Source organism: Mesocricetus auratus, unplaced genomic scaffold (genome assembly GCF_017639785.1).
Source record: "Mesocricetus auratus isolate SY011 unplaced genomic scaffold, BCM_Maur_2.0 Super-Scaffold_100028, whole genome shotgun sequence".
In the NCBI taxonomy this organism is placed as follows: domain Eukaryota; kingdom Metazoa; phylum Chordata; class Mammalia; order Rodentia; family Cricetidae; genus Mesocricetus; species Mesocricetus auratus.
In genome coordinates, this window is record NW_024429209.1 from 24,944,347 (window position 1) to 24,967,794 (window position 23,448).

Below are 23,448 nucleotides of genomic sequence, written 5' to 3' on the forward strand. Positions count from 1 at the left end.
CTAGGACTAGGGAGGTGGAGGCCGGAGGATCGTCAAATTCAAGGTCATCCTTGTCTACGTAGTCAGCTGTCTCCAAAATCAAAACAGAATTTACCGGAGTCGGGGAAGGATTGATTGGGGACTGAGGGGGAGCGCGGATGCAACAGGTTTGAGTTTGACTCGCCAAGGTGCGCGGTCGAGGGGCTCGTGGCCGAGGATATGATGGTGGTCAGCGCACTGGGACACAAACCGAACCGTCCCTCAAGCTTCGGCCGCTCTGGCCTTTTCTGCCCAGGAATCTTCCGGGTGGAACCAGCCTGGAAGAATTACTTCCCGCTTCGCTGTAGTTTGGAGCTATAAAAGTGAATGATTAGTCTTACGTACTGCCAGAGGACGTTCCCATTGGATACCACTTGAGCGAGGGCCGGGAATTAGGCGGAGCACAAACCCAAGCGGAAGTAAGGCGGCGCGGCACTGATTACGTAATACTGCCGCGGCCCGACAGTTCCACTGGCTCGCGTGTACGCGGCTGCCAGCTTTCCAGTACTCGGAGCTCGGCTCCTGTAGTGCCTGCGATTCCCGCGCCGACGCCAGCTACAGCCCAGCTGCCACCTGAATATGGACTCCGCCAGCCAAGGTACCCGCAAGTGGGCAGGGGCTGCGCCGCATTCCGGCAGTCGCGACTCGGCCCCTCGGTCCTGTCCGCCTTCGCCGGTCCGATTCATGGCTTCTCTTCGGCCGACAGGCCCTTGACCTCAAGGCTCCTGATGGTCGTGATGTGTGTGCTGTGTCTGTCTTGCTACGGCACCTGGGCCTCCCCTGGGATCTCTCTGAAGCGGCGTTCCTCGGCGCCCCCTCCGTTCCTAGAGTTTCATAACTCCAGACATTTCTCCTTATGCGGTTCACTATCTGTTCGCCACTTGCTGGCTCTGTGACCCTCTATCTTTCGCTGTTCCCTTGAGACTACCCCGTCTGGTGCTGGACTCCAGCCGAGGCGTTGTGGGCGGCTCTCTACAGGGAAGGGGCGGTGCAACCATCCTTGTGTTTAGAGCAGCGCCCCTTGGGTGGTAACGCTGCTGTAACCTACTTAAGAGGTTGCCTCATGGGAGGAGGGTAGAGTGAGTCAGGGGCACACCCCGAACAGAACTGATGCCAAAACAGACACCGGAGACCAGTATGAGGTTGCCACGGAGAAGTGTGGCTCAGGCTGAGGAGATTAAAATCTTGAGAAGGTGGTACAAGCGGGGATGCTTACTTAACTACACTAGCTAACCTCGAAAAGCTTTTCCACGGCTTGACCTGCACCGACACGTTACCTAAGTATTAGAGTTTCTGGGGTTTGGTTTTGTTTTTCTGAGACAGGGTTTCTTTTTGTTCCCTTGGCTGTCCTGAACTTTATAGACCAGGCTGGCCTCGAAATCAGAGATCCATCTGCCTCAGCCTCCTAGGTGCTGGGATTAAAGACGAGCCGCCAACACACACACACACACACACACACACACACACACACACACACACACACACCCCGGGAAATTTCTGGGTCCTTATACACACACACACACACACACACACACACACACACACACACACACACACACACACGGGAAATTTCTGGGTCCTTATACATTCTGAATGTGTTTCCACTTTGATGGGTATTTGCAAATTCATTGAGCTTTGGAAGTTCTCATGGAGAGTGGCCTTTCCAGGAGCCTCAGTGGGTCTAAATGTTTTCCAGGTTTGGCCTGATTTCTGCTCCTTCCAGGCAGCTGTTCTGGTCTCAAGAGTCTTCTTTTTCACTTGTCTCTGAAGGACTTTCAGCTTTTATTGTCGATTCTGGCAGGGAGGGCCTTAGTGAGTCTAGTTAGTTTCAGGGATTTCCTGAGACTATTTTGAGTTGTTTGCCTTCTTGCTTAAGGAGCCTTCCCTGCAGGATGGAAATTTTCAATTTCAGAGGAAACTACACAACAGTGGTAAAGGCCTTTGTCTATCTAGTAGGTGTGAGTAGCCTGGCACCACGGTAAAAAGGAAAGAGAGGAGAGGGACAGAGGAAGAGAACAAATTTGAAGCCACTGGCATCCTCACCAGATAGTAAACACAGACCACTTCCCCAGCCAGGTTCACATAAAACATGGCTCCCTCTGTGTGCTGGCGAGTGTTTGTGTCAACCTGACACAAATTAGAGTCATGTGAGAAGAAGGAATCTTTTGTTGTTGTTGTTTTTTAAGACAGGGTTTCGTTTTGTAGCTTTGGCTGTCCTGGAACTCGATCTGTAGATCAGGTTGGCCTCAAAGTCACAGAGATCCACCGGCCTCTGCCTCCTGAGCGCTGGGACTAAAGGTGTGCGCCACCATTGCCTGGTGGGAAAAGAAATCTTGATTGAGAAAATACATGCATAGGATTGACCTGTGGGCAAGTCTATAGGGCATTTTCTTGATTGATGATTGACGTGGGAGGACCCTGCTCACTGCCACCCCTGAGCAAGTGGTTCTGATAATATCAGAAAGCAAGCCAGTAAAAGCATTCCTCCATAGCCTCTTCATCAGCTCCTGCTTCCAGGTTCCTGCCCTGACTTCTTTTGATAATGGATTGTGATGTGCAAGTGACATAATCCTTTCCTCCCAAAGTTGCTTTTGGTCATGGCATTTTGTCACACCAATATATGACGCCCTGGAACAACAGAACACACTCTCCAACCCTATAATTGTAGAGATTTTTGAGGTCCTTAACTGAATTTGAGTAGATTCAGCACAATGAATATTGATGATGAAATAAACTCTCAGTTAAAAGATCTTAGTTAAAAATTCAAGTTGTTAGGGGCTGGAGAGATGGCTCAGCAGTTAAGAGCCTGACTGCTATTCCAGAGGACCCAAGTTCAATTCCTAGCACCTGCATGGCAGCTCACAACTGTCTGTAACTCCAGGATCTAACACCCTCACACAGACATACATATATACAGGCAAAACCACCAATAAAATACAATAAAATGAAAATTCAAGTCATAAGCTGGCAAGATAAAGGTGCTGGATGCCAAGCCTGACAACCTGAGTTTGATGCCTAGGGCCCACATGGTGGGAGGAAAGAACTGACCTTTACTCATGTCCTACCCACACAAATAAGTAAATCTTTTCGTTTAGTTTTACCTATTTTTATTTTATGTATTTATTTATTTTTATTTTTATTTTTTTTTTGAGACAGGGTTTCTCTGTGGCTTTGGAGGCCGTCCTGGAACTCGCTCTGTAGACCAGGCTGGCCTCAAACTCACAGAGATCCGCCTGCCTCTGCCTCCCAAGTGCTGGGATTAAAGGTGTGTGTGCGCGCCACCAATGCCCGGAAACATCTGGTTTTTTAGTGTTTTCTTTTTTTTTTATAAAGATTTATTTATGTTTATTATGTATACAGTGTTCTGCCTGCATGTATGCCCACAGACCAGAAGAGGCACAAGATCTCATTACAGATGATTCGGAGCCACCATGCGGTTGCTGGGAATTGAACTCAGGACCTTTGGAAGAATAGCCAGTGCTCTTAACCTCTGAGCCATCTCTCCAGCCCTAGTGTTTTCAATGTATATTTAGAAGATTTTAGAATTTGTGCAGTTGACAAACTTATATGTGATTAAGATTTTTTTCTTTTCCGTTCTATACTTTTGACCAGGCTGGTGTTGAACTCACAGGGTTCTGCCTGCCTCTGCCTCTTGAGTGCTAGTATTAAAGATGTGAACCACCATCCCTGGTAAGAATGGTTTTCTTTATGTGGTATCTTCTGAGATATTTGTGCAGATAGGACGATGTGCCTAATGTCAAGAAAAAATGGTGACTCCAGTTATTTGAAGTGTATCTAGTCTGCTAGGTGTGTGAAAGAATGCACTCCGTCCTATCTATCTATCTATCTATCTATCTATCTATCTATCTATATATATATATATATATATGGCAGTCTCCTGTCTGTGAGAGGATCCGGGATGGGATTAAAAGTGATTTTTGTTTTGCTGATTCCTTACTGGGGCTGGATGACTAGCTTGTATTCCATGTATGTAATCTTTAGCATTCCTTAAGTTGAATGGAAAGTGACACTTGCTATATTTACTTCCTTCATGCAAAAAGACAAAAACAAAAAACAAAACAATACAAAAACGCCCAAATAGATTATTTACTAGATTGGACTGGTTTCTTTGAAGTAGGGCTTCCTGCTGTAGAATATAGTATTTTCACAAGGGAAACCAGAACCTATAGTTTGGCTGCCTTCACTGTGTTTCTTGTACCCCAGCAGCACAGATGGTATTGAGTTTTCATCTCAGGTGCTCAAGAAGTAGCTGTTCTCCATCCAATGCCCAGCTCATTATCATAGGCTTTTAGAGATATTTCTGGTTGCTAGTGTTCACCTGCCTTCTTTTGGCCACCTGTTTCCTTTCATTCTTGCTTCTTTCCTGGTAGAGTAACAACTTACTTGACACTTTTTTACTTCATTTTTGTCTCTGACAGATATCAACCTGAATTCTCCTAACAAAGGTGTGCTGTCTGATTTCATGACTGATGTCCCTGTTGGTCCAGGTGTGGCCCCCCGAGCCCCGGCTGTAGAGGGCTTGACAGAGGTGGAGGAAGAAGAGCTTCGGGCCGAGCTTGCTAAGGTACCTTGGTTTTATTTCCTGTTCTGGGGTGATCATGAGTCCCTTTCAGTTATGCAGAGAGTAAAACATTGCTTATCCTGTGACAGAGCCGTTGCTGGGGTGTTACCTGCTTTCTGTGTCTACTGGGCTATCTCTTTTCATGTGCTTAGCTGTAAAGTGTAGACTTGAATCACCTGTTGGAAGAGGCAGTGCCTGATCTCATCTCAGTCTGGAAACACTAGGTGCCTTATGAGGAGGATATCTGCACAATGTATGCTTTAGTTTGTTTTAGGTTGGCCTTTAATTCATAGTTTTCCTGCCTCTATCTTTCAAGTGCTAGGATCACAGGCAAGTGGCACCATGTTTACTTTTGATTTCTCTCTCTCTCTCTTTCTCTCTCTCACTTTCTGTTTTTTTCTTTTTGTTTTTAAGAGACAGGGTTTCTCTGTATTGTTTTGGAGGCTGTCGGTCCAGCCTGGCCTCAAACTCACAGAGATCCGCCTGCCTCTGCCTCCCAAGTGCTGGGATTAAAGGCGTGCACCACCACCGCCCGGCCCAAAGTTTTCTATTTAACAGCTCTGGTTGTACTGGAACTTACTCCCTATATGGGGTTGGCCTCGAACTCAGAGATCTGACAGCCTCCATCTCTTGAGCACTGGGATTAAAGGTGTGTGCAACCACCACCCAGCTCTTTTTTTTTCTTTTTATTGTCTTTTTTTTTTTTTTTTTTTTTTTTTTTTTGGTTTTTCGAGACAGGGTTTCTCTGTATTGTTTTGGAGGCTGTCCTGGAACTAGCTCTGTAGACCAGGCTGGCCTCGAACTCACAGAGATCCGCCTGCTTCTGCCTCCCGAGTGCTGGGATTAAAGGCGTGCGCCACCAATGCCCGGCTCTTTTTATTGTCTTTTTGATTAGGGTTTTTACCCCAGATGGGGGTCAAGCAATTGTCTCCTGGGACTATAATACTGTACCACTCTGTCTGTCTGAAAAGAAATTCTTTTTCAGTGTAGCTATTTCACTGTAAATAAAAATATTGGGGAAACATTCTGTAATGGGAAAGCTTCAAAATTATCAAGAATCTTTGTTAACCAGGCAGGGGTGGAATATTCCTTTAATCTCAGAATTTGGGATCTCTTCTTGGATCTCTGTGAATTTGAGGTGAGCCTGGTCTACAAATTGACTTACACAGAGAACCCCCGTCTCAAAAAATGCTCCCCCTATATCTTTCTTTTAGATTCAAACTGCCATAAGAACAAAGGAGAGGTGGGTGGTGGTGTTGCACGACTTTAATCCCAACACTCAGGAGGCAGAGGCAGGTGGATCTCTGAGTTCTGAGATCAGCCTGGTCTACATATTGAGTTTTGAAGGCTAGGGCTACACAGAGAAACCCTGTCTCCAAAGAGGGGGTGGGTGAGAATGAACATTACTCTTTGTTTGAGTAGCTGGCTCTCACTAAGGCTTGGAGCTGACCTCGGAACAACAGTTGCCATTAGAAAGCTTCTCTGTCCCTCTGTCAGTTCTGCTTCCTTTTTTACTGTACAGGGGATTTCTCTGTGTGTCTTCACTTCCAGCAGATTCAGTTGGTATATCTAAACCAGGCCCAGAACCCATTGGAGAAGGGACTTGTGTCCTAACATCATGTCAAGTCTCATGGAAAGCTCTGATAGAGCTCATTTGGTTACCCTGAGGCTTAAGGGAAATGGGAAAAGTGGTTTGCAGTCCTAGAGAACTACTGACTGCTATGGGGATAGAGTTTTCCAGAAGTTAGAAGTTGGGGTGCTGATGCCAGATAAAAGCAAAACAGCTGCCATTAGTGGATGCTATTTTTAAGATAGTGTTTCTGTAAGTGAAAACCTCTAAAAGTCTTATTACAACATGTGTAAGCATGTTTGTTGGTCACTTCCTGTCAGCTGGTCATTTATTTTTTTATGGTGCTGGTGTTAACTCAGGGCCTCATATATGCAAGGCAAGCACTCTACCACCGAGCTACATCCAGCCCTGCTTCTTTTACAGGTGGAAGAAGAGATCGTCACTCTGCGCCAGGTCCTGGCAGCTAAAGAGAGGCACTGTGGAGAGCTGAAAAGGAGGCTGGGCCTCTCTACTTTAGGGGAGCTGAAGCAGAATCTGTCTAGGAGCTGGCATGATGTGCAGGTCTCTACTGCGTAGGTACCAATCCCATGGTGGGGATGTTCCTTTGGCTAAGAAGTGTCCACTAGGGGTGGTTAGCCTCTTTCTTGTGGATGGAGTGTATGGGTGCTAGAGATTGAGATGCTTTGCAACAGCCTGCTGGGAATAGGTAAACAGAAGATTTGAGTTCTTAGGGACTGTGCCTGTGTTTACTCAGAGCATGAAATCTACATGTGTTTCAGAAGGTGGCGGGATTTAGCTAGGTGTCCAAGTAGAATTCCCCTGGGTCCAAATTGGTCAGCTCACCAGTGAGGTCTTTAGAGAACTTTTCTGTGTCTCTAAGTGGGTCCCAGTCTTGTGACTGAACTGTCAGAATTTGGTTAGAGTTTGCCATATTTGTGTCCATGTTTCTCCTCTGTTAAAGCATTCCTTTGGGGGATGTCTCTAGAAGCTTTTTACTAAAGAAGCAAAAATTGAATCACATTTTTATAAATTTCACCTATAGAAACTCCATGTTTCTGTACTAAGATGTTGGGGACTGAGTCCAGTCTCATGGTAACTGTCAGAGCATGCAGGAGCCATGAGCTGTGCCCTTCCCAGGAGCCTTCTGCCATTAAAAGACCAGGTGTTCCTGTGTTGTGTTTGGGAGAGAGCATGTTCATCTTTGTCCTGTAGAGTCCTAGCTAGCCCTGGGCCTCCACAGATATGGTAGTGACTCTGGACTGTTTGGGTGGGCTGCAGAGCAGAAGTCTTGCGTGTTGGTGTTTCTCTCTTCTCTGGAGTCTCACCTGCAGCCTGAAGCCTGTATTGAAATCATGTCAGATATTCATCACAGACTTTCTGTTTTTAGCTATGTGAAAACGTCTGAGAAACTTGGAGAGTGGAATGAGAAAGTGACCCAGTCTGACCTGTGAGTGCCAATGCTGTCAGTGTCCTTCCTCACTCTTCTCTCTGTCTTCCTGGGACAGGGAAGCTGTGCACCCTTGCACAAACTGTCTCTCAGTGCTTGCTGGCTATCGTTCTCTTCCCAACTATAACTAAAAGTATGCTTTGAATACCTGAATGATAGAGTACAGTAGTTAGAGGAATCCACTGAGTCACCAGACCATGCTTCATTCTTTGTGTGGCTATATGAGGCTCCTGAACCGAGTGGGCAGTGTCTCTGAATATTAAATACACCCTGGCTTGTGGCAGCGATGTGGTGGCTGATGCCATCTGACCTGTTGGTGGTGGTGAATTTTGTGTTGTCTTCCAGTCCTCTGCCCTCAGATTCAGCTCCAGCTGTTGGTGTATATGTATAGGAGATTCTTGGTGGGGGTGGGAGTAGTGATGACGCATGTTGGTGGGTTCATGAAGTTCTGTGATCTGGAGGTGCTGCACTGTTAACCACATAAAATATCAGTAGAGTGTGAATTACTTGTGGGAAGCCCTGTATGTCTGTCAAAGCTATAGTTTAGTGACTTCTGTTGTTTTGGGATCCTTAATTCAGGTATAGTCTGATTATAATATCCTTGTCTTCTGCTGGGTTGATTCATGATTTAATCAGCCTTCAGGAGATGGTTTCTGGCGGATTTGACTGCCAGAGACTAGTCATCATTTAGAAGTAAATGCTGACATGGCTACTAGAAAGCTTCCGGAAGAAGTCCTTCCATGTTTGGCTTAAAGGAAATTCTGCTGAGTTTATCTTAAAGGTGCCTGGGAACCACTTTGGTTCCCTGTGTGTGTAGGGCCTTAAAGTCTGGTGTCATATGGGAAGCAGTCGGGTATAGACAGCTCTGGTTTGCTTTGGTTCAACAACCAGTTGTTACCTTAGCTTTCCTATGAGCACTGACAGTTGTCTTTAGGACTACACTAGACAGTGAGTTTGCTGGAAGCATATATTCCCTTGGAGGAGACATTTGTCATTTGTTATGCTAGAGCCCTGGATAGGCTCATAATGCAGATTCAATGTGAAGATAGTCTTGGGAGAAATGTATATTCATTGTGTTTGAGAAATCACCTGATACAGAGCTGTCTAGGATGCCATCGTGAAAAATTTTCTCGAAGAACTCACATGAAATACATGGATTCTGATATCTCCCAGAGAAATCTATGGCTTTGTGTGAAAGTATGGCTTATGGAACACCATTCCAGCCACTTCCTAGGCAGAGGCCTTCTGGGTTTTTGTTCCAGCTTTTGGGGGAAGAGTTGCCTGCAGTGGTTCCTAAGCTAGAGACATTCTCCATTAAGAAACCAGGATAATGGGGATAGGACTAAAGATGCCACTTGCTCTGATTCCTCTGCTTGGTTAGGGCCTCTCTTGATCGGAATTCGGGTGCTGGACTGCTGGTAGGATTGACTCAGCCTAGCAGTTTCACAGAAGAAGGCCCTATGTGCAAGCTTCCTGACCCTCTTGACCTACGTGTTGGTAGTTTCCTTTCAGCCAGTAGCATGCTGGAGAACTGGAACAACCTGGGATTCATTAGGTATGAGTGACTGCCCCTCTGCATAGCCCTGGGAAAGTTGTGCTGCACTTACACGGCTGAGATGCTGTGGGAGTGGGGCTTGCTTTGGAGCATCCATGTTCTGTGGGTCATGAAACTTCGTTGCATTCTTTTTTCTTTTTTTTTTTTTTTCCCTGAGACAGGGTTTCTCTGTGGCTTTCGGAGGCTGTCCTGGAAATAGCTTTTGTAGACCAGACTGGTCTTGAACTCACAGAGATCCGGCTGCCTCTGCCTCCCAAGTGTTGGGATTAAAGGCGTGCACCACCACCACCCAGCTTTGCATTCTTTTATAAGTAGCTATAACTAGAAACTACAGTATTGAGTGTACCATATAAACTCTGTAATTATTAGTTGGTTTACGTTTTACTTTGAGTTCTTTGGGCTACAGTTAATAGCACAATTAGTGTCAATCAGGGTAAGATGACAGAAAAGCCCCTGCTTCTAGCTTTACAGCCTAACAAGGTTGCCCAGGTGTAGGTATTATGAGAATTAGTTACTGTGGGTAGGGAGCTGTGTCCTCTGGTAAGCCTAAGAAGAAAGTGAGGTTGGCTTCAAAAGGAAGACACTGAAAGGGCAGAGAAAGCGCATCCACAGTTGCTGACAGATACACTGCCTGTTCCAGGTTCTTCCAAGACAGTGGTGACCCCCAACAGTAAAATTATTTTCGTCTCTCCGTCCCTCCCTTCCTCTTTTCCTCCTTCCCTCCCTCCCTCCCTCTCTCTTTCACTTCCTATTTTGAAATAAGGTCTTGCTGTGCAGTTTAGTTTGGCTTCAGACTTTTCATCCTCCTACTTTAACTTCCCAAGTGCCAGGATTATAGGCATGTGCTACCATGTCTGACTGACTGGAGTATGTTTGTGTTTTCTCTCTCTCTGCCTCTTTCCTATTTCCCCTTCTCTCTCCCTTTTGAATTTATATTTCTTCAGATAAATACTGTAGTCCTTAGTTACCTTAAACTTGATGTTTTATTTTATTTATTTTTTTGTTACTTATTTATGTGCATTGGCATTTTGCCTGCATACATGTCTGTTTGAGGGTATCAGATTTTGGAGTTACAGGCAGTTGTGAACTGCCATGTGGGTGCGGGGCATTGAACCCTGGTCCTCTGGAAGAACAGTCAGTGATTTTAACCATTGAGCCATCTCTCCAGCCTCAAACTTGATGTTTTTTAAAAAAAAAAAAAACACTTGGTTTGCAGTAAAGTGTACTTTTTATAGGAATCTCCCTTCCCTAGCTTTGATAGGAAAATGCTGTATACTCTGGGCTTGGGTAGGCTCAAAAGGAAGCTGCAGGAACCTTGTGGGTCACTAGACCTGTCTTTAACCTGTGGACTGGCAAATGCTCTTACTAGATCTCCTATAGGAGGTAAGGACAGGAAGCGATTGGAAAGCCAGTTACTGATACCCTCACTTTAGGCTTTACAAGGTATGTGGAGGAAGTTCTGTAGGTTACCATGGTGTGATACTAAGCAGTCTCATGAGTCTCCATCTACTCCCGGCTCAGCTTCAAGTTCCCCAGCTCCATCCGGTGAGGAGCTATGACCTAAAGGTTTTGAATGAGGCATTTGGTTATTTGTGGCCTTTGTTGTTTTCAAGACTGCTGTGTCTATTTTTGTTGTAGCAGAGCCAACAGGGAACCAAGATCCTTATGATGGGCTCTGGTATCTCTGCCCATCATTATATTCATCCCATTGGTATTAAGGTTATAGAACCATATCTCGGTGTGGTGTGTATTTATGTGGATAAAAAGTAGAGCAAGTGGGAGGAGGTGGGACTGGTGGTCTTTGCTGTGGGCCAAGGCTACCTATGCACTGTCGAGGGAGCATGAGAAAAGGATGTTCATGTACCGGAAGGATATTGTCTAGAAAGTGCTGGAAATCGAAGGACTCTTCAGTATAATGAAGGTACTACACAGATGATGACCCACATTGGGGACATCCTTCGTGGATGCTCTTCAGCTTGTGCTTCCTTGCTCAGAAAACTGTCTTATGTGGGAATTGGAAGGGGAAGCTTTGAGCTTGAAATGACTTGATCAGGAGCTGAGAACTTTCTTGGCCTATACTGCCTCAGTATTGCCTGCCCAAGTATGCTGCCAGACCCAGCATGTCTGTCACCTGTTTTCTCTGTAGTTGGCAGATTTTGACTTCCTGAGCAATCTGAAGTATCGTAAGAAAACAGGAGAGTGGTAAAGTCTCAGGTCAGGTTTAGATGAACTGGAAGTTGAGAAACTGCAGTAGATCAGCATTGTAGGGGCCCAGGGAGCATGTCCCCACCACCCAGTGAGTGTTTATCACCTGCCCAACTCCTCCCTACTTTTCCTATGGGGATTCTCTACATACTTTGCTTCTTTGATGATGCACTGTTACTACTGCTCTTGCTGTTTAGTTAATCTAAGTGGTGTGTCTTTTTCCCAGCTACAAGAAGACTCAAGAAACCCTTTCACAGGCAGGACAGAAGACATCTGCTGCCTTGTCCACCATGGGCTCTGCCATTAGTAGGAAGTTGGGAGACATGAGGTAAGCAGTTGGAAACCTGCTTCAAGTCAAGGGTTCAGACACATAACATAGGGACACTCATGATAACCTGGACCAGTCCACTTGAAAACCTTTGTGGGAATTCCTCTTACTACTGTTGTCTGCCTTTGGCCATTTATACCTTGGAAAAAGAAAGACCACTAGTCTCTTTTCCCTGTAACTCTTTTGCATAGCAGTGATGTGTCCTAGGAATTGGGAGTCATGATAAGATGGAGTGTTTAGGGCAGGTCACATGTTGTCTTTAGGATCAGCTTGGGGTTTCTTGAACTATGAAGTGTGTGTGTGAGTGAGTGAGTGAGTGTGTGTGTGTTCCTTTTGAGATAATTGATCACACTGCATGTGGATTTATAATAATTCTACTGCATCAGCTTTCCAAATGTGGAGATTAGAGGCATGATTTACCACACTCAGCTTTACTCCTTTTTTAATCTGTTCAGAGTATTCTGGTAAAAATCTGATAGGTTGGGCATACCTTGGTATTGATGGAAATGACTCTGAGCCATTTTTTTTTTTGTCTTCTTTTGAGACAGAGTCTCACAATGTATACTTAACTGGCCTTGAACTCACTATGTGGATCAGGCTGGTCTCAAACCCATAGAGATCCACCTACCTCTAGCTCCTGAGTATTGGTATTGAAGACATGGATACTATGCCTGGCCTGTTTAGCCATCTTTTTGTTTGTTTTTTGTCTTTTGAGACAGGGTTTATTTGTGTAGTCTTGGCTGTCCTGGAACTTGCTCTGTAGATCAAGCTGGGCTCCAGTTTATAGAGATCTGCCTGTCTCTGCCTCTGCTGGGATTAAAGTCATGTAGTTCCATTGCCCGGCTATGTTTAGTTGTCTTGATGGAGCTGTTTTTTTATATGGCCTGCCTTGCTTTGGGAACATAAGACATGATCCTGTTTTGTTTCTTCTCCTTGCTGGAGAAGAAATAGTTACTATTTTCTCCTCAGAGAACTGGAATTTGCTATTGACCTTATGGCATGCAGTCTTGGGACTATGGTAGGCAGTTAGCAGGGTCCCTGTGGTAGTGCTGCCGGCACAGCGCTGAATGCTCTGACATGTGTGGGCCAACCACAGTGATAAGGGAGGGCTTTCAACAAGGTAAGAGAAACTGGTTTTCTCCAGTTGGGTGGTTGTGCTGGTTGTGTTCACAGTGCCCAAAGGGCTTCCTGTTTAGTATGTGCCTTTTCCTAGGGAAGAGAGCGTATCTGTTGGTGTTTGTATTCGTGTTTTGAACTCTGATCTCTCTGGTCCACAGCAGAGCCCCATCACCTCATAAATAATCACAATGGTTTCTGTGGCCCTGGTCTATCATGCTTACAGTTTCTTGAGAATGCCTATTATACTCAGAAAGTTAATAACATGAGTTTAGAAGGGTTAGATGGATGTCTCTGTCCAGGGTAGACCAGTCCTAGAGTCATTGGAACTCCAGGAGCCTCTGATATACCCTGGACATGGGATGGGAAGAGGGAAGTAGGCTCAATGACCCTACTTAAACCTACAGAGTGATGAGTGCATTCTTCAGTGGTCCTTTCTGTGTTGGGAATAGCCTCTGCTCAAGGTCACTCATAGATTCCAGCAGTTTGGGGGTGGGGGGTCTCGTACATGGAGAGTGTCTAGCTATGTTGTTTTGTTGTGCTAGCACCTGCCCTTGGACATGGATGTTCTAGGTTGGCCTCTGTGATACAGCCTAGAGTGTTAGTGCTTAGCTCCTAGTATGTTCTAGGTCATCTTATGGTGCTTGGGTTCCTGTTTAGCTTTCAGAGAATACAAGGTGCTCCACGGACATGAAGTATTGACCCACCCTGGCTAGCTCACTGTGTTATATCTCAAGTCTTTGCTCACTGGGCTACTTATGTCTCAGGTATTTTTTTTTTAGACCTTTTTTTGCTTTCTCTCCTTTGAACGTGTAATTGTTTGTATTGTTATACATGTAACAATGCTCAGAAATACAGTGCAATGAACCATATGTTAGATATGTTTCCTTACTAGTCTTTTGTGGAGTTAGGATGGGGCTATGGATTCTGCCGTTCCTATAAGTATAATCACTAGAGAAGCATTCAGAGTGTCTTTTCACATGCTAACCCTACTTAACCTTCCAGAACTTGAACAGAGGGATATAGGGCTTCTGTTGGGGGTCTTACATGGCCTCCCTTGCTTAATAATGCTGTCTTTCTTCTTTTCTCCTGCTGCTATCTTTCAGGGCTCATCCGTTCTCACACTCCTTTAGGTAAGGTGACCTTAGACATGACATATGGACCCACCTGTATCAGGGCAGGGTGGACTCTGATAGGCCTATGGGAGGCTTTGCTGGGTGGAAGTAGGAAAACCAGTGCAGTGGAAGACCCCTTTGTCTCAGGATGATACCCAGTAGACAGCTTCTTGCTCAGGAGGCATGGTTTATATGACTGTCCCTTTTGATTGCCTCCTGGACCTGTTTGGATTGCATGTTCCTCAGGCAATAAATGACTGATCTAACATATAGTAAATGTCCATACCTAAGTTTATGCCTGAAAATAAGCATTATCACATAGAAGGAAATATCAACCTTGTGTTCTCGGTCCTATCATGTGCAGATCCTGTGTTCTTATCTGTGAGAAGCAATCCTATGCTCCAGACTTATGTCTATTGTATTAATCGAAAGCCCTTAGATACTCCTCTCTAGGAGTCTTCGTGCTGACATCTGCAATATTGCCACATCCTAGTAGTAGCAAAGTCAAATCAGAGCAATCTGTGACTTTAAATATTTTTACTTAACTTACCTTGCCTGCATGTTACACTTTTGCCAAAACATCAAAAAGTCCCAGCCTAGGTCTCCATTCAGTTTCCCTGTTTTATTTGTTATTTGTTTTTTTGTTTTGAGACAGAGTTTCACTGTGTATTCCTGGTTGGGCTGGAAGTTGTCTTGTAGACTAGGCTGGACTTGAATTCAGAGATATACCTGTCTCTGCCTTCCTAGTGGTAGGACTAAAGGTATATACCATTGGTTTCAGTTTCCCTGTTTTTTTTTTTTTTGTTTTTTGTTTGTTGTTTTTGTTTGTTTGTTTGTTTGTTTTTGTTTTTTGTTTTGGTTTTTCAAGACAGGGTTTCTCTGTATTGTCTTGGAAGCTGTCCTGGAACTCGCTTTGTAGACCAGGCTGGCCACGAACTCACAGAGCTCCACCTGCCTCTGCCTCCTGAGTGCTGGGATTAAAGGCGTGCGCCACCAATGCCCGGCCTCAGTTTCCCTGTTTTAATGCTCTTCTTGGTCAGTGTCACGCTGCTCAGCAATGGCAGCATTGGAAACCCTCAAAGCTGCAAGAGAGGGCATTGTGTGGAAAGGGTCAGTAGCTTCACTCTCATGGTGCTGGGAAAGTCTTGCCTCTTCTTATATGTGAGCTAAGCTGGCAAGTGTGGGCTGATCTGGCACCATGGGCTAATTCTTGCTTCCTTCTCTGCTTTCATCGTGCTTCCAAGCAGCAGCTACTCCATCCGCCACTCGATAAGTATGCCGGCCATGAGGTAATGTATGCCTGCTTCCATTGCTCCAGAAATGTCTGTGGGTGGGGGTGGGCAGCAGCACCAGTCATACCTTGTATTTCTGTGTTCCTCAATCCATGTGTCTTCATTTTCTTGGCAGCTTCCTCTCAGCTAAAGACTGTCTGTAGGCTGGCAAGGAAGAGCTCATGGGAAGGAAACTTCTTTCCAGGCCTCCAGAGGGAACCATTCTGTGAACCTATGACCCACAATTAACTTTGCAAGCTCTAGCTCTGGATGCCTGTGGTTTCAGCAGGGAGGGTTAGAGAGGCTGGCACATGGACCTGGGACCACCACAGATGGCTTTCTAGAGACCTCATTTTCAGAGCCCAGTGGGTCCATCTCTAGTGTAGTCTGTTGTTTGGCCAAGCATAGTGCCTTAGCAAAGTCCATTGTTAGGGAGATTGTTGTGTGTGTCTTATTGTGTGAGGACCTTTCTCCTCTGTCTTCCTACCCTCTACTATTCCAAAACTGTCTGTGATTTCCCTTTTATGTGGTTTGTCTGAAGATATACTTGAAGGGTTCCAGGAATTCTCATAATCTCAACATTAAAAAAACAAAAAAATACAAAAAACCAGAGGAGATAATATGATCTAGGTGTGTTGACTCCAGTGATTTCCTAGAATGTGAGAACTTGACCACATGATTTGTGATAATGGGGGACCATATTCTCACTCTTCTAGCAGGGGAACACCCAAGGGTGTCTTTTGTTTTTTTTCAGTGCTTGATGACCCCACTGAGCTGCATCTGTTCTTGATCAAGGCTGTCTACTTAGATTGCAGCAAGAATCCAGCACACTGTAGTCAGGGATTTAGAGCATGCTTTAGTTAATTTTTTTTTTTTTTTTTTTTTTGGTTTTTCGAGACAGGGTTTCTCTGTATTGTTTTGGAGGCTATCGGTCCAGCCCAGCCTCGAACTCACAGAGATCTGCCTGCCTCTGCCTCCCGAGTGCTGGGATTAAAGGTGTGCGCCACCACCGCCCGGCTAGAGCATGCTTTAAAAAATTTTTTTTATTAATATACTCAGAGCAGTACAGGACTCTGAAAGGACATCTGGGCCCAATTTGGAAAGCACCCAAAAATGACCCTGTGTAGAGTCTGCAGGATCACTGTTCTCCTTTCTGTTATGTCACACTTTCATACTGAGAGTTTAGGAGCTGGTCATAGACTAGCCCTAGGTCCTTCAATGAAAACGATGAGGTGACAAAAATGGTTCTTCATGCCAACATCTTGCTTCTCTCTTTAAAGGAACTCTGCAACCTTCAAGTCATTTGAAGACCGAGTGGGGACCATAAAGGTAACTATCCCTGTACTGTATGGTTTCTTGAAGCATGGGTGTGATCTATTGTGTCAACTTATTATTGAGGAATCAGTTATTATAGGAACTCATGTTAGAAGCCTTTTGTTTCTTTCTCATGTTCCTGCAATTATAACATCTTACAGAACTTGGGAAAAGTCTCTGGACACTTTTTGTTTTGTTTTGTTTTGAATTTTTTTATTTTTGAGGCAGGGTCTTATTGTGCAGCATGGCCTGGAATTCACTATGTAGACCAGGCTCACTGTAAATTCAGTTCACCTGCCTCTGCCTCCTAAGTCCTAGGATTATAGGTATATGCCACCAAAACAAGCTTATTTATCAGTGCCTCTTGAGTCATGCCCAGCTTCCTTCTTCCTTTGCCCTGTCAAACCCCTAGTCTGTTCTTCATCTCTATTCTTTTAAGAATGTCTCTTAGGTTGTAGAGTTGACTTGGTGAATAAACACTTGTGGCACAAGAGTGAGAACTCAAATTCAGTTCTATTTCTCTTTTAAAATTTATTTGGGGGAGGGTTTGTATATATGCCATGGCACATATGTGGAGGTCAGAAGAAAACTTGTCTCTCCTTTTACCATGTAGATCCTAGGGATCAAACTCAGGTGGTCAGTCTTAGTGGCAAGAACCTTTACCTGCTGAGGCCATTCTTAATGGCCCAAGGACTAGAATCTAGATCCCTAGCATGAAAAAGTCAGGTAGGTGTGGTAGCCTGCCTATAATCCCACAATATTCTGGAGTTAGAGACAGGGCATCTCCAGGGCAAGCTAGCTAGCTAGACTAGCTAAGTCACTGAGGTCAGGGTTTGGTGACATAATTTGCTATAGTAAATTATGTGAGGAATGATTAAAGAAAATGTCTTATGTCACCCTCTTGTCTCCACATCCATTCATACATATACCATGCGCAGATAAGCAGAATGTTCAATCCCAGCACTTGGGAGGCAGAGGCAGGCTAATCTCTGTGAATTCAAAGCCAGTCTGGTCTACATAGAGAGTTACAGGACATCTATTGATATATAATAACCCTGTCTCAAAAAAAATTTTTTTAACTTTGTGTTTTGCCTGCAAGTGTATATATGTATATATATATATATGCACTATGTGCATGCCTGATCCTGTGAAGGTCAGAAAAATGCAGTTGTGAGCTAATACGTGGGTGTTGGTAACTGAACCTGAATCCTTTCCAAGAGCAACAAGTGCTGTAGATCAATGAGCCCTTTCTCCAGCTCCCTCCCCCAGATAGATGCTTTTAATATACAAAATATCAATCTAGTGGAAGCACACAGTATGAGTACTTTTCTAAACACCACAATGAGTAATTCTTGGTGAACCTATCCAGACTGTTGTGTGTCATTGACTCATTTCTTTTCATTGTTGACTAGAGTTCATGTTGCATAAACCTGTGTAGAGAGTTGAACATGGTCCCTGGACCTATTCTGTTTTCTGTTGTGTCTTAGGTTTACTTTCTCTGTTTTTTCTATAGTCTAAGGTTGTGGGTAGCAGAGAGAATGGCAGCGATAACCTCCCTTCCTCACCTGGAAGTGGTGACCAGCCATTATCGGATCATGCCCCTTTCTAAGCTTGTCATAGCTTATCATCCACAGAATACAGAAGCACACCCTCATCATCACAGCTGCAACTCTGCATGACAGAGCAACCAGCCAGGGCCAGTGAAGAGCTGGTTTTGAAGAGAGTCATATCCATCTACATGCAGATGTGGCTGCTGCCTTGGCATGAATTAGAGAACAGTCTTGTACATAAATGTTTTACACTAAAGTTCATACATGAAGCAGATCACTGTGCCATCCTTTCCAGGGCCACAGGAAGTGGACAGGGTGGAGGGGCTCGAGGATTATTGAACAGGAGCCATGTTCCCTTTAGTGGTCTCACCAGAATGCTGAGGGGAAGAATTGTCAGGGGTATTAAGTGAACAGCATTTCCTTGCCTGCCCTCCTCCTAGCTCAAGGAATACACTCACCTAGGTCACACTGCATGGTTACAGTTTTTCATATAGATTTGAGGAATGACAGAGTTCTCTATTTTCTGAGACCCTAGAAAGGAAACATAAGCAATTGCTTCATTCTTAGAAAACAAGCTGGCTTTTGCAGAAGCAGATCCACTATTTTTTCAATGTGATGGACTTTCAAAAATTAAATAGGAAAAAAAGCGAGGCAAAACAACTTTAGCCTCATTATTGAAAAATATTTCTTTGAATTCAAGCCTTACATTGCCTTATGCTTTATTTGTTTATAGTCTTTTTTATATCCCTATAAATGAGGGTTCTTTAATGGGTTATGAGTACTATGTAGAGTTTTACCTCTGGCCCATCTCATACTCTGCCAGTACCAGTTAGTGCATTTTATTTCTCTAACACTATCTCCTAGTGTGCAAAACTTGGTTCTTTTGAAGAATGGCATTTCTCAGTAGCTTTCACTCTGGCACAAGGCTTTTGTGCTGAGGGTCAGGAGCACTGAGAGAAGGAAAAAAAGCCTCATTCTTTGGCGTCTTAATGGGATATGCCCTGCACAGTGTTGCTTTACTGACAGTGAGCAGGGCTTTGGTCCATAGCTCCTGCCTGCCTGTCTGTCCGTCCATTACACAAAGACTAAATGAAAAGCAGAACCAGCCCTTCAGGTCAGGTAGGGGATGTGGTTTTGGTTCAGCCAGAACTCTGCTGTCATCTTTTCTCAGGAGCTACAAGAGTTCTTTCTAAGTTCCCTTCTCCTGCCTCCAATTGCCACATTCTGCATCCTCTCAATGCCAGGGCCCTGAGTGTTGGGAGGCATGGTCTGGAGGGAGGGGCAGCACTGTGCCTTAGTGGCTCTTAGCAGGGCAAATATTTTGTCTTTTGTGCACATCTCTGCACTCCTGGAGGGGGGATCGGGTCTGTCCATTTTAGTATCTGGTCTGATCCGGTGTGATGTATCCTTTGGTTATCAAGTTCCTTGGTTTCTTTCGATACCCTTAGAATACTTTACCACACAAAGCAAGGAACATCGAGGAACTGGGGAGCTGAAGAAGAGATATCTTGGTGTCTTCTCTTTCAGGGTTAAATACAATAGGGTGAGGAGGCAGGCTACAGGAGTGCAGGTCACTGATGTATCTTCCTACAAAGAATAACAGGCAACTTGTCAATAAAGCATTCCTTTGGAGGAAAATCCACATCGATTTGTTTGGTGTGTCTTTTAGGATAATGACAAAGAGTGGGGAGTGAATACACGATTCCTTGCTTTGAATGGGGGCAGACAGGAGACAATCACGCACAAATTACACATCATTAGTGTGCATATAAAGGGGAGGGAATTGTGTAGAACTTGCATCTCTGGATGAGACCAGTGATGCATGCCAGGCATGCAGTTGAGGGGCCTGCAGTCCGTTAAGATTGGCTGCACTGAAGGGGTCTTTTTGTCCCTGTGATCATTTAGCTTTGCTGGCTTTTGCCGTGAGGTTGGGTCAGACCCAGGAACTCATCTGGCAGAAGTGGGCACTGAGAAGACCAGCATCTTAAGCCCTACTAGGAGAAGACTGTCACTCCATGGCATAACAACCCTTAGGAGATGTGATCCTATTCTGCAGATGAGGGGCCATGTGAAATGATTTGTAATTGAAGACCCTTAAGTGCTTAGTGAACAGGGTAAGTTGGAGTTGTTGCCCAGGTCAGAAGGGGTGAGTGGTATGTGTGGGATGGGGAGTGACCCTCACACTGAGCAGTGTAGCAACTGGATCTGGACTAGAAATTCAGTATTTACCCTAGGTTATATTGGAAGACAGCCCAGTACATTCCAACCATTAAGCAGATACCTTAAATTCATCAGTGGCTAAGAGACTGTTTGCCAGGCTCTATGGGTGCATGATTGTGCTCATTGGCCCAGATCTGAGGAGTCTTCCTTTGAACAACTTTGGTTTTAATAAAATGAGGTGTGATGAAGGTCTGAGCATGTGGTGGACTGGAATGAATGGAATGGGTAGAGCCAGGACACATTTGAGGGACTTGTACTGGGGAAAAGCAACCATATCTGAAGACTCAGATTGACGATGGTGGAATGTGCCTTATTTAAATGAAGGGTTAAGTAAAGCACTTAGCATCAAAGGCAAATATGAAAACCCCCTCAAATTATATTTTAAAAATTTATTAATTTTTTGTTTTTTATGCTTTGGTGCTTTGCCATGGGTGTCAGGTTCTCTGGAACTGGAATTGCGGACAGTTGTGAGCTGCCATGTGGCTGCTGGGACTTGAACCCAGGTCCTCTGAAAGAACAGTCAGTGCTCTTAACCACTGAGCCATCTCTCCAGCCCCACCCCCTCAAATTATTAACTACTGCCAGTATTTGTCAGATATCTCCCTGTCATATGGTCTCTTAAATGTTGTCTTACTAGCTTGGCATAGCGGTGCTCACCTTCAGTCCCAGCACTTAGGCAGAGGAAGGTGAATATCTGTAGCAAGCTTTCTTAGACCACCAGCCCCTAAATCATGACACAGCAACTTAATTGTAAATACTCAGCCTTATCTTATTTCTAGCTAGCTTTTTAAAAAAAACTTAAATTAACTCATTTCTATTAATCTATGTGCTACTCCAAAGCTCATTTACCTCATCTATGTCCGTCCTACTCCTTTCACGTGTGGCTGACTGACTGACCTCCCTTTTCTTTCTGCCTGCCAGCCCCTCCTTTCCCTCCTCTGCCTAGCTGTTGAGAGTTCAGCTTTTTATTAGACTAATCAGGTACCTTAGGCAGGCAAGGTGAAACATAGTCAAACAAATACAGGATAAACAAATGCAACACATCGTTACATAGTTAAACAGATAATTCTATTTCACATCAGCTATCTGTGAGCCAGTCTAGTCTATGAAGAGTTCCAGGATAGCCAGGACAACACAGAGAAAGCCAGTATTAAAATAAATAAATAAATAAACAAACAAACAAACAAACAAAAAGATTGGCTTACTTAATTGTGAACATTTGTAAATTTTTTAAAACGTGCTTTTGCAGAGTTTACTGTAAAGAGCTATCACAAGCATTGGGTGTGCATGTGTGTTGTAGTCACGTCCAGTCCCATCCCATGTCATGTCCTTCCCCACCCCCATCCCCACCCCCATAGCTATTTTGTATATGCTCTTTTGTTTTTCTATTTCAAGACAGGGTAGTCCTGGCTGTTCTGGAACTCACTATGTAGACCAGGCTGGCCTCAAATTCACAGGGATTAAAGGCATGTACCACCACTATCCAGCCATTTTGCATATACTTTAATGGCTGTATTCCATTTGAATGTGCTTATTTGTGCATTTGGGTGGCAATTTTCCATTTTTACTATTATAAATTTTTGTTTCTTTTCCCAAGATAAGGTTGCTCTGGCTGTCCTGGAACTCACTTTGTAGACCAGGCTGACCTTGAACTCTAAATCCTCCTGCTGTTGATTAAAGGTGTAAAATTTTTGCCATTTTCACTATTATTTATGATACTACCACAAACATCTTAGTACATAAAACTTAAGTATTTGGAGATATTAGGAGACAATCCTAGACCTTGATGGGTTCACTTAAGGCCTGATTAATTTTTCTTTCAGTTCCCAACATAGATAGCTTCATCATAGCTTCAGTTTTCAGTGGGTTCCAGGTCCATTTTGCTATTTCTTCCAACTGTGAAATTTTTCACTTGTGTTCTCCTCAAATGGTCTCATTATATAGCTCCTACCTCAAATTCAAGCACCTCCTATTTCTGCTAGGATGACAGGCTTGTGGCATTGTACCTGGCTTTCCTTCTCTGAGTCAATAGATAACATGGTCTTTCTGCTTATTGATTTTCTTACTTGCTTCATGTTGTGCAACTTATTGAGTTTCTTTTTTGTTTTGGAGGCTGTCCTGGAACTCGCTCTGTAGACCAGGCTGGACTCGAACTCACAGAGATCCGCCTGCCTCTGCCTCCCGGGTGCTGGGATTAAAGGTGTGAACCACCAATGCCTGGACTGTAAACTATCTGCTGCTCAAAGTCTGAGCCTGGAACATGTCAATTCAAATTCAGCCAGAGTGCACCAAGTATAAACGAAGAGAGAAGACATCCTGTTGGGTGATGGTGAACAGACCCTGTTGGAAAAGATTGGATTTTGCTAAGTTCATTATGGAAGGTCTTGAGTGCCATTTGCTTTGTTTTGAAAGCTGACTTATGGTTGCATTCGTGGCACCCATCTGTGCCTTGGTCATGACCAACAGCTCTCTGATTGGATGTAAGGCCTACTCAGCAAGAGGGGAATCATGCCTGATACTGGAAACCTAGCCAACTATCTGGGGCTTGTGAAGTCCATGGATCACTTTACTAACCAGCATAATCCCTAATTGCATCCTAAATAGTTATCTTTGTACCCACAGATATGTGTAGTTTTCACCCTTAATCAAGGAAACCTCTTTCCAATAGATGGAGGTCATTATAGAAAACTGCAGCTATCAAAATGCAGAGTTGTAGAGCCCAGTCCCAACTGATGCATCTACAACACAGCTCTTGCCCCTAAGGCTCAGGGATCATTGTGAAAGTGGGGGAAGGAGAGTATAAGAACTCGGGGAACAGGAAGTTTGCTCTAATATCAGAGAAGCTACAACCATGAAGTCTAGCCAACATGGCTGACTAACTTCAACCCGAACAAGGACAACATCAGCAGACAAGCTAATGTGTAAGGGAAAATGCCCACAAGGCCTTAGCCCTAAACAAAGAAATACAGGCAACTAAGGAATTGTGAGAGCTAGAGAAACAATCTTCCTGAGGAAAGCACCTAGCAATTTGGTCAGCCTTGAAAAACAGAAACACATACACGTGACATACAGATTGAATTTATATAAACAACAACAAAAAAAGAGGCCATGGATTTAGAGAGGAGAGAGAACATGAGAGGGTTGGAGGGGGAAGGGG

At 44.4% G+C, this 23,448-nt stretch overlaps 1 protein-coding gene across 11 annotated transcripts; it reads left to right on the forward strand.

The window, feature by feature from the left end:
- The first annotated feature begins 446 nt into the window (after positions 1-446).
- On the forward strand, positions 447-19,713 carry Tpd52l2 (TPD52 like 2). 11 transcript variants are annotated; one of them, XM_040732701.1, is made up of 9 exons: positions 449-616; positions 4,458-4,603; positions 6,594-6,742; positions 7,558-7,617; positions 11,604-11,705; positions 13,928-13,954; positions 15,181-15,225; positions 16,488-16,536; positions 18,035-19,713. In XM_040732701.1, exons 1-9 carry the CDS (start codon positions 598-600, stop codon positions 18,128-18,130), a joined length of 693 nt encoding a protein of 230 aa, XP_040588635.1. In that variant the 5' UTR covers positions 449-597; the 3' UTR covers positions 18,131-19,713. The 11 variants fall into 11 exon arrangements, with proteins under 11 accessions (XP_040588639.1, XP_040588640.1, XP_040588642.1 ...); XM_040732702.1 differs by having other exon boundaries at positions 450-616; positions 15,184-15,225; XM_040732705.1 differs by lacking the exon at positions 7,558-7,617 and having other exon boundaries at positions 447-616.
- The last annotated feature ends 3,735 nt before the right edge of the window (positions 19,714-23,448 follow it).

Bases quoted from the DNA above. Each gene is read 5' to 3' on its own strand.
- Tpd52l2 (XM_040732701.1), top strand. The intron at 7,618-11,603 runs GTGAGTGCCAAT...TCTTTTTCCCAG, and splicing joins AAAGTGACCCAGTCTGACCT to CTACAAGAAGACTCAAGAAA. The intron at 11,706-13,927 runs GTAAGCAGTTGG...GCTATCTTTCAG, and splicing joins AGGAAGTTGGGAGACATGAG to GGCTCATCCGTTCTCACACT.